The sequence below is a fragment of the Scyliorhinus canicula genome, chromosome 16 (genome assembly GCF_902713615.1).
Source record: "Scyliorhinus canicula chromosome 16, sScyCan1.1, whole genome shotgun sequence".
NCBI lineage: Eukaryota > Metazoa > Chordata > Chondrichthyes > Carcharhiniformes > Scyliorhinidae > Scyliorhinus > Scyliorhinus canicula.
Window position 1 is genome coordinate 116,784,718 of NC_052161.1, and position 13,263 is coordinate 116,797,980.

The 13,263-nt window shown below is 47.6% G+C and overlaps 1 protein-coding gene across 4 annotated transcripts in view; it reads right to left on the bottom strand.

The window, feature by feature from the left end:
* epha2b (eph receptor A2 b) overlaps nucleotides 1-13,008 on the bottom strand; it is a 59,428-nt gene extending 46,420 nt beyond the window's left edge. For 3 of the 4 annotated variants that reach the window (XM_038821929.1, XM_038821928.1, XM_038821927.1), the window contains exons 1-3: nucleotides 12,852-13,008; nucleotides 5,383-5,450; nucleotides 3,425-4,085 (exon numbers count right to left, since the gene is read on the bottom strand). In XM_038821929.1, coding sequence (XP_038677857.1) covers nucleotides 3,425-4,085; nucleotides 5,383-5,450; nucleotides 12,852-12,939 — 817 coding nt within the window. In that variant the 5' untranslated portion in view covers nucleotides 12,940-13,008. Of the gene's footprint in view, nucleotides 1-3,424; nucleotides 4,086-5,382; nucleotides 5,451-9,117; nucleotides 9,442-12,851 lie in introns of those variants that run through there. The other variant, XM_038821930.1, reaches the window with a different exon arrangement.
* Between the last annotated feature and the right edge of the window lie 255 nt (nucleotides 13,009-13,263).

A 13,263-nucleotide genomic window follows, 5' to 3' on the forward strand; every position in this document is an offset into this window, starting at 1 on the left:
GGTCTGAACCACTGCGCCACCGTGCAGCCCCTCCAAACATCCAATAATGATCACGGGCAGTGTGTATGCCCAGGAACAATGAACCTCATTGGCCTTAAACAATCATCTCAGCGCAGAATGGGAATCAATGTAGAAAGTTTTGTGGCCTGTGCAACCCTTTCACCACATCAAGCCATCACTTTTGATATTGTGGCCCATGGGCTCGACAGCGCTCACCTGCTCAGGAGGCTCATGGGAGATCTTCAATGTGAAAATCCCTACCTCCCTCTTGGTGAACTCTTATGTAAACACATCCTGGTAAAATTACAGATTATCAGATTAATTTTAGAAACAGATGATTTAGACCTTCTTTAAAGAAGAGTTGGGTGGTGCCAACCAGTCTGACACCTCTGTCTGTCTTTAATGTGCAGGGTTTGTTTAGCAATGAAAATATCCAATATAACTTTGGGCCCTGCCAGGTTTGACCTACAATTGGATCGTGTACAAAAGGTAGATTATCCAATTCCTCCCCAAATATCACCCACTAATCTTTTTCTACATAAACAGCACAGGCTGAATGGAAGGCTCCCATTACAGTGAAGAATCATTTGCTGCATTGTACCAAATCCAAGGACCTCCAAGGTCCTAGCTGCATGACTGCGCATTCAAGAACTGAGGAGCGTGTACGGACACGGGGCTTGTACAGAATCCTGTCGCCCTCTAAATTCAATGCCTTTGTCAAACAATGCTACCTCCACCTTAGAAGTGCAACCAACATCCTGTTTTGCAAGTGAAGGACATTCCGCAGCGCACTGGTCTATAATTAGCCAGAAAGGGTGCACAAAGTCCAGGTGAGGCCCAGGCAGGAGAAATGGGTTGGTACACACGGGATTACACAAGCTCCCTACAGTTAGAGCAGCTTCTCCTCCCCTCCTCTTTGGGCAACTGACACATGTTCTCATTCTTCTCTCAGGAGCTTCCACTCCCAGACAGACTAAACGGAGCTGCGCACCTGGGAAGCAGGTTAATCATTTATCAAGCCCGCCATTCATCTCACCTGCCCGATCGAAACACCTCGTGTGCTTCAAAACAAAAAGTACTCGGGTTTATTTTAAGAGGTCAAATACCAAATTACCGTTTGATGTCACAAACATCAGGAGATTGGCACGGGGGCAAGCAATATTGAATGTCGGCCCTGCAAGACCACAGAGCGGAGCTGGTTTTGCACTTTGCCAGAACTTGCAAAGGGTTTTGGAATAAGAGTGGATGCATTCCGGAATGAAACAATTCAGCCCTAGCCGTCGTCAGGAAGGACAATCTGTTTTGGAAATTATGAGGCATTTGAAATATCAGGTTGACCCGGTTAAAGTTTCAGGATCCTGTAGGGAATCCAGTCATTTGTTCTGCCAGGGTTACATGTTAAAATTAGGAATGAGCATTAAGGAGGGAAATTTTATTTGCCCAAGAGAGTTGAAGAACATGGCTGCAGATAAGGTAAATGTAATGGACAATTGGACAGGTTTATGGAGTGAGAACTGTTCAAGGAAGATGGTGAGTAGATAGGTCAATTCATCAAACAAAAAAAAATAGAGCAGCCTTGTTGACCCTTACCTGTTGCTGAAGGTTCTTTGCTAGCAGAGAGGACGAAAATTAGCCACACCGTCGCAGTTAAACAAAGAGATCAGAGCTAAATATTTAACATTCCAGCCTCACTAACCCATTGCAGGGGCTGCACACAATGAAACGATATCCACCAGGTTTTTTGGCAGCATTTTGACCACAGACCGGACAGGAATGAGAACAACACAGGCCACAAATACAAACCTACTCCCCATTACCACTCAGTAAAATTGCCTAAAATCTGGGCGGGAGGGGGGGTTCTTACCAGCAACAGCGGGGAGGGAGTGGGGGGGAGGAAATCTTACCAGTAATAGCGAGGCAGTAACTGTGGAATGTCTGTTTATTATATACGGTGATGGAATTTCACATATGCCTAGAAATAGGGAGGGTCTCCAGTAAATCACTGATGAGTGATGAAGGCCATGTCTCATTAAACAAACTCGCTACACAACAGTGCGCATTGTCCGACAAATTCTTTCTTTGACTATCTTCCCCGGCCCCCTTTGTCTCCCACCCCCTCCATCCCCCCCCCCCCCCCCCCCCCCCCCCCCCCCCCCCCCCCCCCCCAACCCCCGGCAATGTATAACGTTCCCTCATCAAAATTCAAAGTCTGGCTGTATTCCGTGATCGGCACTCTCTCACCCTTCTGGTGCAGCAAAGTGAATTCAGTTCCTGAGACTAGAACCAACACAATTATCCATCGATGCAACATATATAAAGCAAAACAGGGAGACAAACGCATCCTCGCCAGAGGGTTTCCCAGTGGCATGGAGTGGCTTCAACGGGAAATTCCATTGACATTGAATCCCGCTGCTGGCGAACAGCGCACCGCCGTGAAACACGCGGCAGGGGGATTGGAGCATTCCAGCCATGAACACACCACAATAAAAAAGGGCCGCTGGTTTCCGACAGAATGGAATCTAACTCAAGCAGATTGTCCACCAAGATCTGGCTACAAACTGACCTCACAGATGGACCAGACCAATATGATATAACAAGAACAGAAAATACTGGACAATCTTAGCAGGTCTGACAGCATCTATGGGGAGAGAACAGAGTTAGCGTTTCGAGTCTGGATGACGGTACCATAGTGGTTAGCACTGCTGTCTCACATCTCCAGCGACCCGGGTTCAATTCCGGCATCGGGTGACTGTCTGTGCAGAGTCTGCACGTTCTCCCCGTGTCTACGTGGGTTTCCTCCGGGTGCTCGGGTTTCCTCCCACAGTCCAAAGAACTGCATGTTAGACGGATTGGCCATGCAAAATTGACCCTTAGTGTCCAAAAGGTTAGGTGGGGTTACGGGGATAGGACAGGGTGGAGTGCTCTTTCCAAGTGTACACTCGATGGGCCGAATGGCCTCCGCCTGCACTGTAAATTCTACGATCCTATGATCTATGATTCTTTGTCAAAGCTGAGAGATTGTCCAGTATTTCCTGTTTCTGTTTCAGATTCCAGCATCTGCAGTAATTTGCTTTTATGATATAAAGACACTCACTCCACCTTCATTTCAAACGAGAGAGTGTGGGACAAAGCAAACCGCAAAACATTGTTCAAGGGTGGGACACAGGGGATAATTGTTACTAGAATTTCTGCATTTCTAGCCATCAGTAATATAACTGTCAACAGAAACAATTTAAATAAACCAAGAGATTAAGCCGGAACCATGTATCAATGCATCGATTGATATAAGTACAGCCCTCGCCATATATAATTATCTGCCCCTTCTATTTACTCACAAACTACTGCACACAAACAGAAATCGGTCCTCACTTTATTAGACGGGAGGCCAGAATGGATAACATTTAGCTTCAATAGCTGCACTTACCTTGGCAAGTACCATTCACTATCTCATATGCAGCCTCGCACATGCACTGGCCAACTGGAACCAGCCACTCTCCATCACTGTTGCAGTACATCTTTGGTGGCTCGTGGGCCACTGCATGATCTACACAAGTCCCGATAACTTCAGAGAGTACTTGAGAATCTTCCCCGGCTATTGTTTCTGGAAAGGCAGCCATGTTGCGCTCATTGGCCGGACACTTCTTGTAGTACACTCGCACGGATATGAGCGCGACGCAGGCACCGACATCCTGAAAAGCCAAGTAGAAGCCCTTCTGCTTTAACGGGCCAACCGCGCGCACCTCAACGTTAATCTTAACGTTTCGGGAATCTACGTCCTCTTGTCTCGTGACTTCGTCGGGCGCGATAGTGTCGATTTTTTTGAACTGGCTCTTCCTGAAGATCGTTCCGGAATCAAAGTCTGACTCGGCATAGTAAAGGTTGAAGGTCTCCTTGCAAGAGGTCTCAATGTCGGGGAAGCTGTTGCAATCGCGCACGGTGAACTTGAGCTCGATGAACACGCGCTGCGCATTTCCGCGGTAGATCCAGTTGGTCCGTAACCAATTGTCCTGATTGCCTTCGACCACATTGCACACACTGTACATGTAAATGGGTGTGTCATTCCAAACAGTCTGAAGAAGGTCCCACTTTAAAACAAGAACGGGAGAAAAGAAACGCAAGTGAACAGCTATTCGAAGGTTGATGGTGAAGGGTTTCATTGAAAACAGAAAATTCTTTACCCCGCCCTCCTCCTCCTCCTCCTCCTCCTCATCTTCTCTCCTCCATTCCTTTTTTTTCTTAAAATTTAGAGTACCCAATTATTTTTTCCAATGAAGGGGCAATTTAGCGTGGACAATCCACCTACCCTGCACATCTTTGGGTTGTTGGGGTGAAACCCACGCAGACACGGGGAGAATGTGCAAACTCCTCACGGACAGTGACCCAGGGCCGGGATTTGAACCCGGGTCCTCAGCACCATAGGCAGCAATGCTAGCCACTGTGCCACCCTGCTGCCCTCTCTCCTCCATTCCTACAGGTGGAAACATTCTAAGTCCAGCATGAGTCACCTCCAGTGAGCCACCCACCCCCCCCCCCCCCCCCCCCAGCCCCACAATTAAGAGGCAATTTAGCACAGCAAATCCACCTACCCTGCCTAGTTTGGGTTGTGGAGGTGAAACCCACGCAGACACAGGGAGAATGTGCAAACTCCACACGGACACTGACCTGGGGCAGAGATCGAACCTGAGTCCTCAATGATGTGAGGCAGCAGTGCTAACCACCGCACCACCGTGCTGCCCTACAGTTTTAATGACTATTACACCATTGAGGGACATCCTAACCAAGCCCAAGTCTGTCCTTGCTCAAACACCACGCTGGTGCACTTCCTACATGAATCACTGGTGCCTATAGGGACAGAAACCACAACTGTGAGTGACCATTCTCTAGCCAAGGGGCGATATGGAAAGTTGGATCAAGCAGGTTAAGACGGAGAGGTCCAACTTACTACAGTGACCTCTGCCCCTTGGCCAGTAAGCGCAGAACTAGACATCTGTGGCTAGGTTCAATTGTATTCAAAGGTGATGCTTCCAGAGCTGGATAGCCTGTAAACACTCCGATAAAGAATGGCCAGTTAGAAAAGATGTAAGGCTGGCAACCCTGGGGCTACATCCCTGAGAGAATCAGTGCTTCTTAGGAGGACAAAGCCGCTGGGAGAGGAGAGAGAACAGTGAGGAACCTAGATTCCAAATCCAATTAATTCATGCCAGTAAGACAACCTTTCCGGTTCAGTTTTGCCACCTGCTGCAAACAATCACACTTCTTTTCTCCATAGTCTTTCAAATAGCTGCAAACCACCGCATCCGCCCCCCCCCCCCATTGAAAAAAATTATTCATCGCCAGCTTTAGTGCAATTTGGAGGTGGATCTGACCAACATCGAGACTTACCGCTACATTATATGGATTGGTCAGCCAGCCAAGCTCTCCGTGAGCCGAGGCAAAGTCCAACAGGTCAACTGAAGAACAAAAATACAAGAGAATGTGTGTTAGAATGATCAAACGGTAATGCACTCCACTCTGTGATTTTAAAAAAGCACTCCACAAAAGATCAAACACAGAAACCAGAGAAAATGCAAGAACATTTATCTAATTTTCCTATTCAGTTAAGTATTGGATGGAATCACGGTCTGGATGAAATACTGACAGAGCTATGTCGCAGGATAGAACATCCGAAAATATCTAATTCATGACTGTTTTCAAGTCTTTCGCTGAAGAGTTTGCAGGTGACCGTTTAATGTTTCATGGATTTCAGATTGCTGTGGGAGACCTGCTCAAGACTTTTTTCTTCTTTTTTTTAAAATTTAGAGTGCCCAATTCATTTTTTTTCAATTAAGGGGCAATTTCGCGTGGCCAATCCACCTAACCTGCACATCTTTGAGTTGTGGGGGTGAAACCCACGCAGACACGGGGAGAATGTGCAAAACACCACATGGACAGTGACCCAGAGCTGGGATCAACCCTGGGACCTCGGCGCCATGAGGCAGCAGTGCTACCCACTGCACTACCATGCTGCCCCTGAGACCCGCTCAAGCTGGACATGTATTTTCGTAGCCAGATACAAAACGCAAGTCGTCTGCTGAGAACATGGGGCAAGCCAGCTACTGAACTCAGACTACTCAGTAGCTAGAGCTTCAGAAAAATGAATCAGCAGAAACGAGAGACTCCCTCTTGTGTCAATATTCCTCTTACGGTTTCCTCTCGATCATGCTAGGCACCAAATGCCACACCCAAGGAAGATGGTTGCTTAGTGCTGATGCCCCAGGACTGGAACTCTAGAGGACTAGGTTAATGCTTTGGGGTCAGGGGTATGAATTCCACCACGGCAACTGGTGGAGTCTAAATTCAATTAATAAAATCTGGAATATAAAACTAGTCTTGGTAATGGTGACCCAGAAACTATTGTTGGTTGTGGTTAAAAACCCATCTGGTTCACTATTTCCCTTAGGGAAGAAAATCTGCTGTCCTTACCCGGTCTGGCCTATACGTGACTCCAGACCCACAGCAATGTGATCAATCCTTAACTGCCCACTGAATTGGCCGAGAAAGTCACTCCGCTCAAGGGAAATTAGGGATGGGCAACAAATGCTGACTTTTCTAGCGATGCCCACGTCCCATGAAAGAAGGTTTTAAAAATCCGCCTCTCTCCAGCGTCATTCCATAGGTAAAGACTTGTTGCGCTGACTCCTAGTCAAGGTGTCAACAGCTGTGAAATTCCTTGCATTTCTTGGGCTTTCAAGCTTTATAAACCCACATGTGGCATCGCCTCATCAATACTTCTGGGTTGATTCTGTCGCTGTCTCCTATTCTTTTCAACTGTGGGACTGTCTGGAATGATGGGCCTCGGCCCTGTCATCCCTGCTTCTCAATCTAAAAACACCTGCAAAAACCTCATCAAATTTGAAAACATAATGGCGCCAAGATCAAATTACACTGCACTTACACCCTCCACCATCACCCCCTCCCCTGACACACACATATTCTAACGCAGATACGCTGACATCTGCAGCTTATTAGGAGGTATACTCAAAGCAAAACGCAGAGTGACCCCTGAACCTTACAAAGTTGATCCATGTCATAAACTGGTGTGGGCTGCTGAGAGTTCCTTTCCTGTAAAGAGTCAATCTCCTGTTTTACTGTTGGGCACAGACAACCTGTCAGACCTGATCAGTGCCTGATCCACATTCGGGTCTTTGAACATTCCCGTGGGCTGTCAGCAAAATTCCACGGAGTCCATCATGAAATAAGATGAGGCGGCTCTTGTGTAAAACCATCCAGAAGCACCATAACAAAGACGACAAGGGTAGAAAGACATGCAACGCTTCCCACCAACACTCTCCTTTCCCACCCCGCCCCCCCACCCCCCACAACCAAATTGTATTCTCTTTCTTATTCTGAGTGTAATAATTTAATTGGGTTTACATCCCACAAGAGTTGGATGCCATCCATTAGTCTATCCAGGTCACTGTACTTTATTTGCCAGCCTGGATAGGGCTGTGAGGAACTATCCCCCACTAAGGGTGGGACGGTGGGTAGTACTGCTGCCTCACAGCGCCAGGGACCCAGGTTCAATTCCGGCCTTGGGTGTGTGGAGTTTGCACGTCCTCCCCGTGTCTGAGTGGGTTTCAGCCGGGTGCTCCGGCTTCCTCCCACAGTCCAAAGATTTGCAGGTTAGGTGGATTGCCCATGATAAATTGCCTCTTGATGTCTAAAGGTTAGGTGGGGTTGCAGGGATAGGGCGAGGGATTGGGCCTAGGTGAGGTGGTTTTTGGAGGGTTGGCGCAGACTCAATGGGCCGAATGGCCCTCTTCTGCACTGTAGGGATTCTATGATTCTAAGGCGGTAGCAATCTGAGAAGGCTGAACCCTGTCCCTATCCAGCTTCGTGACACAAAATGTCATCTTGTTCCTAGAGCAGTAACTGAAGCTGATGCAATAACCACCCCTTCCCTCCAAACTTGACGCCGGAGGTAAAAAATCAGATCAACACAAGTGGTGGATCCGGGACTTTCCTTATCTGTTTGACTCAATATCAAGAGGTGTTCTTGCAGCTCACAGTGAGCTCATGCATTGGCCAGCATGAAACCCTGAGCTCACTGCAGTGCCTGGTTCGATTCACAAATTGAAATCCCCTGCTGCAATCTTCAGGATCATTTTCATTTGAAAGGTGATGAAAGGTTGCAGACCTTTTAAATCTGATTCTCTATCCACAGATGTCGCCAGAGCTGCTGGGTATTTCCAGCATCTTCTGTTTAAGTTTCCAATTCCCAGCACCCGACAGTATTTCGGGTTAGAATCTCACCGTTATTGAGAAAGCAGCTCATTGTACCCTCGGTCAGTGTCTCGCGGTCAGCTCTAATGGGCTGTGATTTGAGCACATCAGTGGACCAGTCTGATAATGGGGTTCAACAAGGAATTTGAGCGAGCGAGAGGCAGAGAGGTGAGCAATGCCAGTTGGAGATGACACATCAGGATCTGGGAGGGTGGAGGAACCAACCGTTCCTTTTATTGAGAAAATTGGTCAAGACAGGGAGGGTCTGTGAGTAGTTTGTCCACATGGAACACCACACTGGTGACAGCAATAAAATCCTACAATGTAATAGGGAGTAGTAAAAAGAGCAATCACCTAATGTCCTAGGGAATGGTGTGGGGGAGCTAGTTGTTCACTTCCTTAAATATTTTCTGACTGCCCTACACTAAACACTCCTGCTCCAATCAGACCTTTTCCAAGAAGGATGATCTTGGAAGTGGATTTAGAGGATTGGGCTGGCAGACTAGCACTGCTCACTGGAACTCCTACTTTCCAATCTTATTTGTAATCACTAAATCAATACTTCTTGGCTTATTTTATATTCTCTTCTGGCCTTTGATGCTGTCCTTCAATATCACTTTACCTATGTTTTCTCGGTTTTGATTAAAGAGAGACAAATCTGCCTATAAGCATCTGGTATCACTGGAGAGTAGCAACCTAACAAATTCAGCACACGACAACTACATGACAGCAACTTCCATTTGCACAACATCACACAGATTTTCACCAGAAGAAACAATCCAATCGGTCCGTTCCCATTTCTATGCTCCACACAGGTTTCTCCCTGCCATTCTTCATTTAACTCTCATCAACTACCTTTCTATTCCTTTCTCCATTGTACGTATTCAACTTCCACTTAAATGCATCTACATCATTCAACTCCCCCAAGTCTCGTGGTGGCGAGTTCCACATTCTGGATGAAAATGTTCCTCCTAAATTCCTACTGGAATCCTTCATGATTCTCTTGTATTTATAAACCCTGGTCTCTTGCTTATCAAAGCTTTTTATAACCTCAAAGATATCTTATCGGGTCGCCTTTCCTGATGGGTCCAACCTTTCAGTTCCAGTATCATTCTAGTAATCATCTTTTGTACCCACTCCAATGCCCCTGTATCGATTTCCTAATGCGGAGACCGGAATTGTGCACGAAACACCAATGTGTTCTAACCAAGACGCTGTAAAGTTTAACATGACTTCCCTGCTTCTCAATTCTGTCACTCAGGAAATAAGCCCCAGTGCTTTGACTGCTTTTTTCAAATTGCCTCATTAACTTGCATATGGTGTCTTTAACATTCAAACTTTTCCAAGACACTTAAAATCTACAAATTATATGGGGAACAGATGCCAAGTCAAAGGGAAGATGTCAATGAAGGTTAAGTCAGAAAAAGAAAGGAAATGGGGTTTGAAAAGCTTCCAAAGGAGACATAAGTTTATTGAAAGAGCTCCAGGCAGTGGAGCTTGGCAATGTTAATATATCTCACGATATTCTCTACCATTTTCCCCCAGCCTTATCAGAACTGAAGGCAGCTACAGAAGTGGGACATTTAGGGGAGTTTCGGTTGAAGTGGGTACATTAAATCAGGAGCAAAACAGTTAAAACAGCATGTGTGTAGGACTACTCTGGGCCACATCTAAAAAAAAAGTTTTGAAGGTTCTAAATTCTAACTGGAAAGCTTTAAAATGCCAGAGATAAAGGCAGGTCAGTGTCTCCACTAAGTCTGGTAGGAGTCTTCCTTATGAAACAATAGCCTGTCTTTTTATTCATTACGACCAGCATTGTGGTAAGGTGTTTCCAAAATTCTCTGCCTTCAGTTCAAGTAGCTAGTTTTCAGGGAATTCTAATTCTCCACACGATCGAGCTTTGGTGGTCGTGGAGTGTAGCTGCACAGAATGGAATATCAGGGGCAAAGCACAAACTTTAAACCCACATTCCTATTCGGTCTGCGTGCATCTCCAGCTGCGAGTGGCGAACACATCTTTGATGTTGAGGTCTTCAGCGCTAAAGAGCTGCCTTCCCCAATCCTCCAGGCTCTCAATGTTCAGACATGACACAAGAACCTGACGAGAACCGTGAGCACAAAATATGCAGTAGTTTGCCTGAGATTCATATACCGGACTGCCTGGGATAGTCAGCTTTTCACAATCCCCCCCCCCCCCCCCCCCCCCCCCCCCCCCCTTCTCTTTCCCTCCCGGGTTCCAGGAACCAACTCAGCTAGTAACAGGATACCAGGAGCCTTCCCTTGGGAGTTATTGTTGGTAGCACAGGAAAAGCAACTCTGAAGCAACATTTCGACATCATCACATCCTCTGAGTAAAGCAGGCCATAGCCAAATGGGAAGAGGCTATCGCAAAACAAGGGGAATCTAGAGGAACTCCGGCAGCTGCCTTTTAACTTCACATTTCCTGAAAACAGGAATAATTCTGCTTGCGGTCAAAAAGGCCTTTTTGTCTGCCGTGGCAACAGGATGGGGAAGGCTACATCCAATGCAGAGGCCTACAAGGGGAAGGGGTTAACTGATTTTGTCTCGTCACCTCACACTTTTAAGATGCTTCAAATCCATCCCCACAAATGAGCACAAAAAAAATCACCAGCCACTGGATCCAAAACAGACAATTCCCCAATTCTAAACAAAACGTCACAAACTTACAAACATGCTGGAGTAGAGAAATTGAAGGGTGTTTTTTCCCCTCACGCAGGACTGCTTACAGAAAACAGGAGACAGCCTCGTTAGAGCTTCAAAGGATTTAAACCACTTCTTTGAAACCCAAACCATCACCTTCCATTTCACACATCACACTTCAAACATTCAGGATCTGAAACTGTCCCCTTCTCTTTCTTCTTTATTCTGGCCTCCCCGCCCCAATCTCCCTCCTGGGTTTGAGGTCGACTCGCTGTTGGGGTCTCCACAGACAAAGAACGCCTCCTCCTTAGCCGCCGGCTGTTCCACCATGAGCGGCATCACACAACTTGATCCCAACGTTGCCTTCGCTTGACATGCTGAGCCCCCATGGCTACCAGCCCTGATCAGGAACAGACACTGCGGACTCACTGAGAAATTGCTTCATATGAGGGCATTTTGAAATATACAAAGTCACCCCCCCCCCCCTCTCTCCCCCCATTCAGATTAGACTGTACCAGAACAGACTGTACCCCTGACTGACATGGGAATCTGTCAGAGGACCTAAAAGACAAAACGTTCAGGTGGAAACCCGTAGCCCCTCGCAGGATTGATGACATATTTTCTCTTATCAGATCGTGGCTAGGCTGCTGGATATTCACATTTCTGGCTTTTAAAAAAAGAATTGTGCCTATTCCCCAAATAATCCTCCTCTCAATAACACGCCAAGATCTTGGCCACTTGATACAAATCAGTTACTTCTGTTAAAGTTTACTGGTAACAGTGACTGGAGGGACAGGACAGAGCAGGAGTGTGCGGCTGATTGAATAGCTTTCAAACCAGCGACGGGCCGAATGGCTTCCTGTGAAGCAATATCTTATGATTCACAGGGTGATTTAAAACAAAACTGAACCTGGATCCGGCTGACTTTCGGAACCCGAGGGAGGGAGTGGCAGGTGTTAAAGGGGATTGGGACTAAACTGACCAGCAATTCTCCCAAATCACAGAGAGAAAAATCACAGGCAGTTAGTACCTCCCCCCCCCCCCCCCCCCCCCCCCCCCCATATTGAAAGAACAGCCAGTCAGCCACCCCAGGGTAAAACTCACTCAAAAGGCTCATCAAACTTTCGATGCCTTTTAAAAAATCATACTCTAAAAGTTCGGAGGAGGGAGATAGGGACACCTGCCCCGTGGCGAGACCTTCCTGTCCCTGATGCCCAGTTAGATGGTGAATTAACACACACACACAGACACATAGACCCACACAAACACAGACAGAGACCCACATACACACACCGCAGTGACCCAGACGCACATAGACCCACAGACAGACCCACACACAAAGATAACACCCCCGACACACACATAGAGACCCACAGACAGATTCACAGATACCTCCTCACACACACACAGACCCACACACATAGAGGCACATAGACATAGATTGATTGATTTATTGTCACATGTACCGAAGTACAGTGAAAAGTATTTTTCTGCGGCCAATGGACCCACAGAGGCAGATACCCCCTCACACACACCACATATATCTCCCCCCCCCCTCGCACACACAGATCTCCCCATACACATAGAGACCCCCCCCCCCCCCACACACACACACAGAGATCTCCCCCTTTCCCGCCCCCAACACAGATGTCCCCCCACACATACACAACCCCCCCCCCCCCCCTTGCACACACACACAGATCTCCCCCCTCCCCACACAGACACACACGAGTGCTACCAGCCCTGAACGCCCAGCACCGCGATGTCCGGGGGACACATTGGAATTTCCACCCCAAAAAACACAAGTAACTAATTTCCAAGCCACTCCAACTAATTCCACAGAGAGGGGGGGGGGGGGGGTCGATCTCCCTGATCGTTAAACAAAAGGGACTGGTGTGGGGGTTTATCACTTATCAAAGTGTTCCTTACCCTCCTCTGCCTGGTGTGAGGGCAGCACATTGGAGAGAAGCAGCAGCGAGAGCAGAGTGGCGAGGTGCAGGTGGCGGAGCTGCTCCATGGTGACTGTGGCCCCAGACTCCAGCGAAACTTCAATTGAAACTTTTTGAGGGAAACTTTTCTGGCTCTCAGGAGGGGTGGAGGGGGAGGGGGAACTTTCATTCATTCCCAGTGACGTCACAATGTAGCTCCTCCCCCCCCTCCCTCTCATCCCATTGAACAATGGGATTTCTACCTGGAGACATCCAATCAGCGCCCCGCTCCGAATTCCAGCGCTGGGTGTCAATTTCAGAGCTCCCTGGGGTGGGGTTTCACTTCTGGCCCCGGCTCTGGCTCCGTGCCCGCCACTGGGGATTTTGGCTGAGGAGCCTGAGAACTCTGCTCC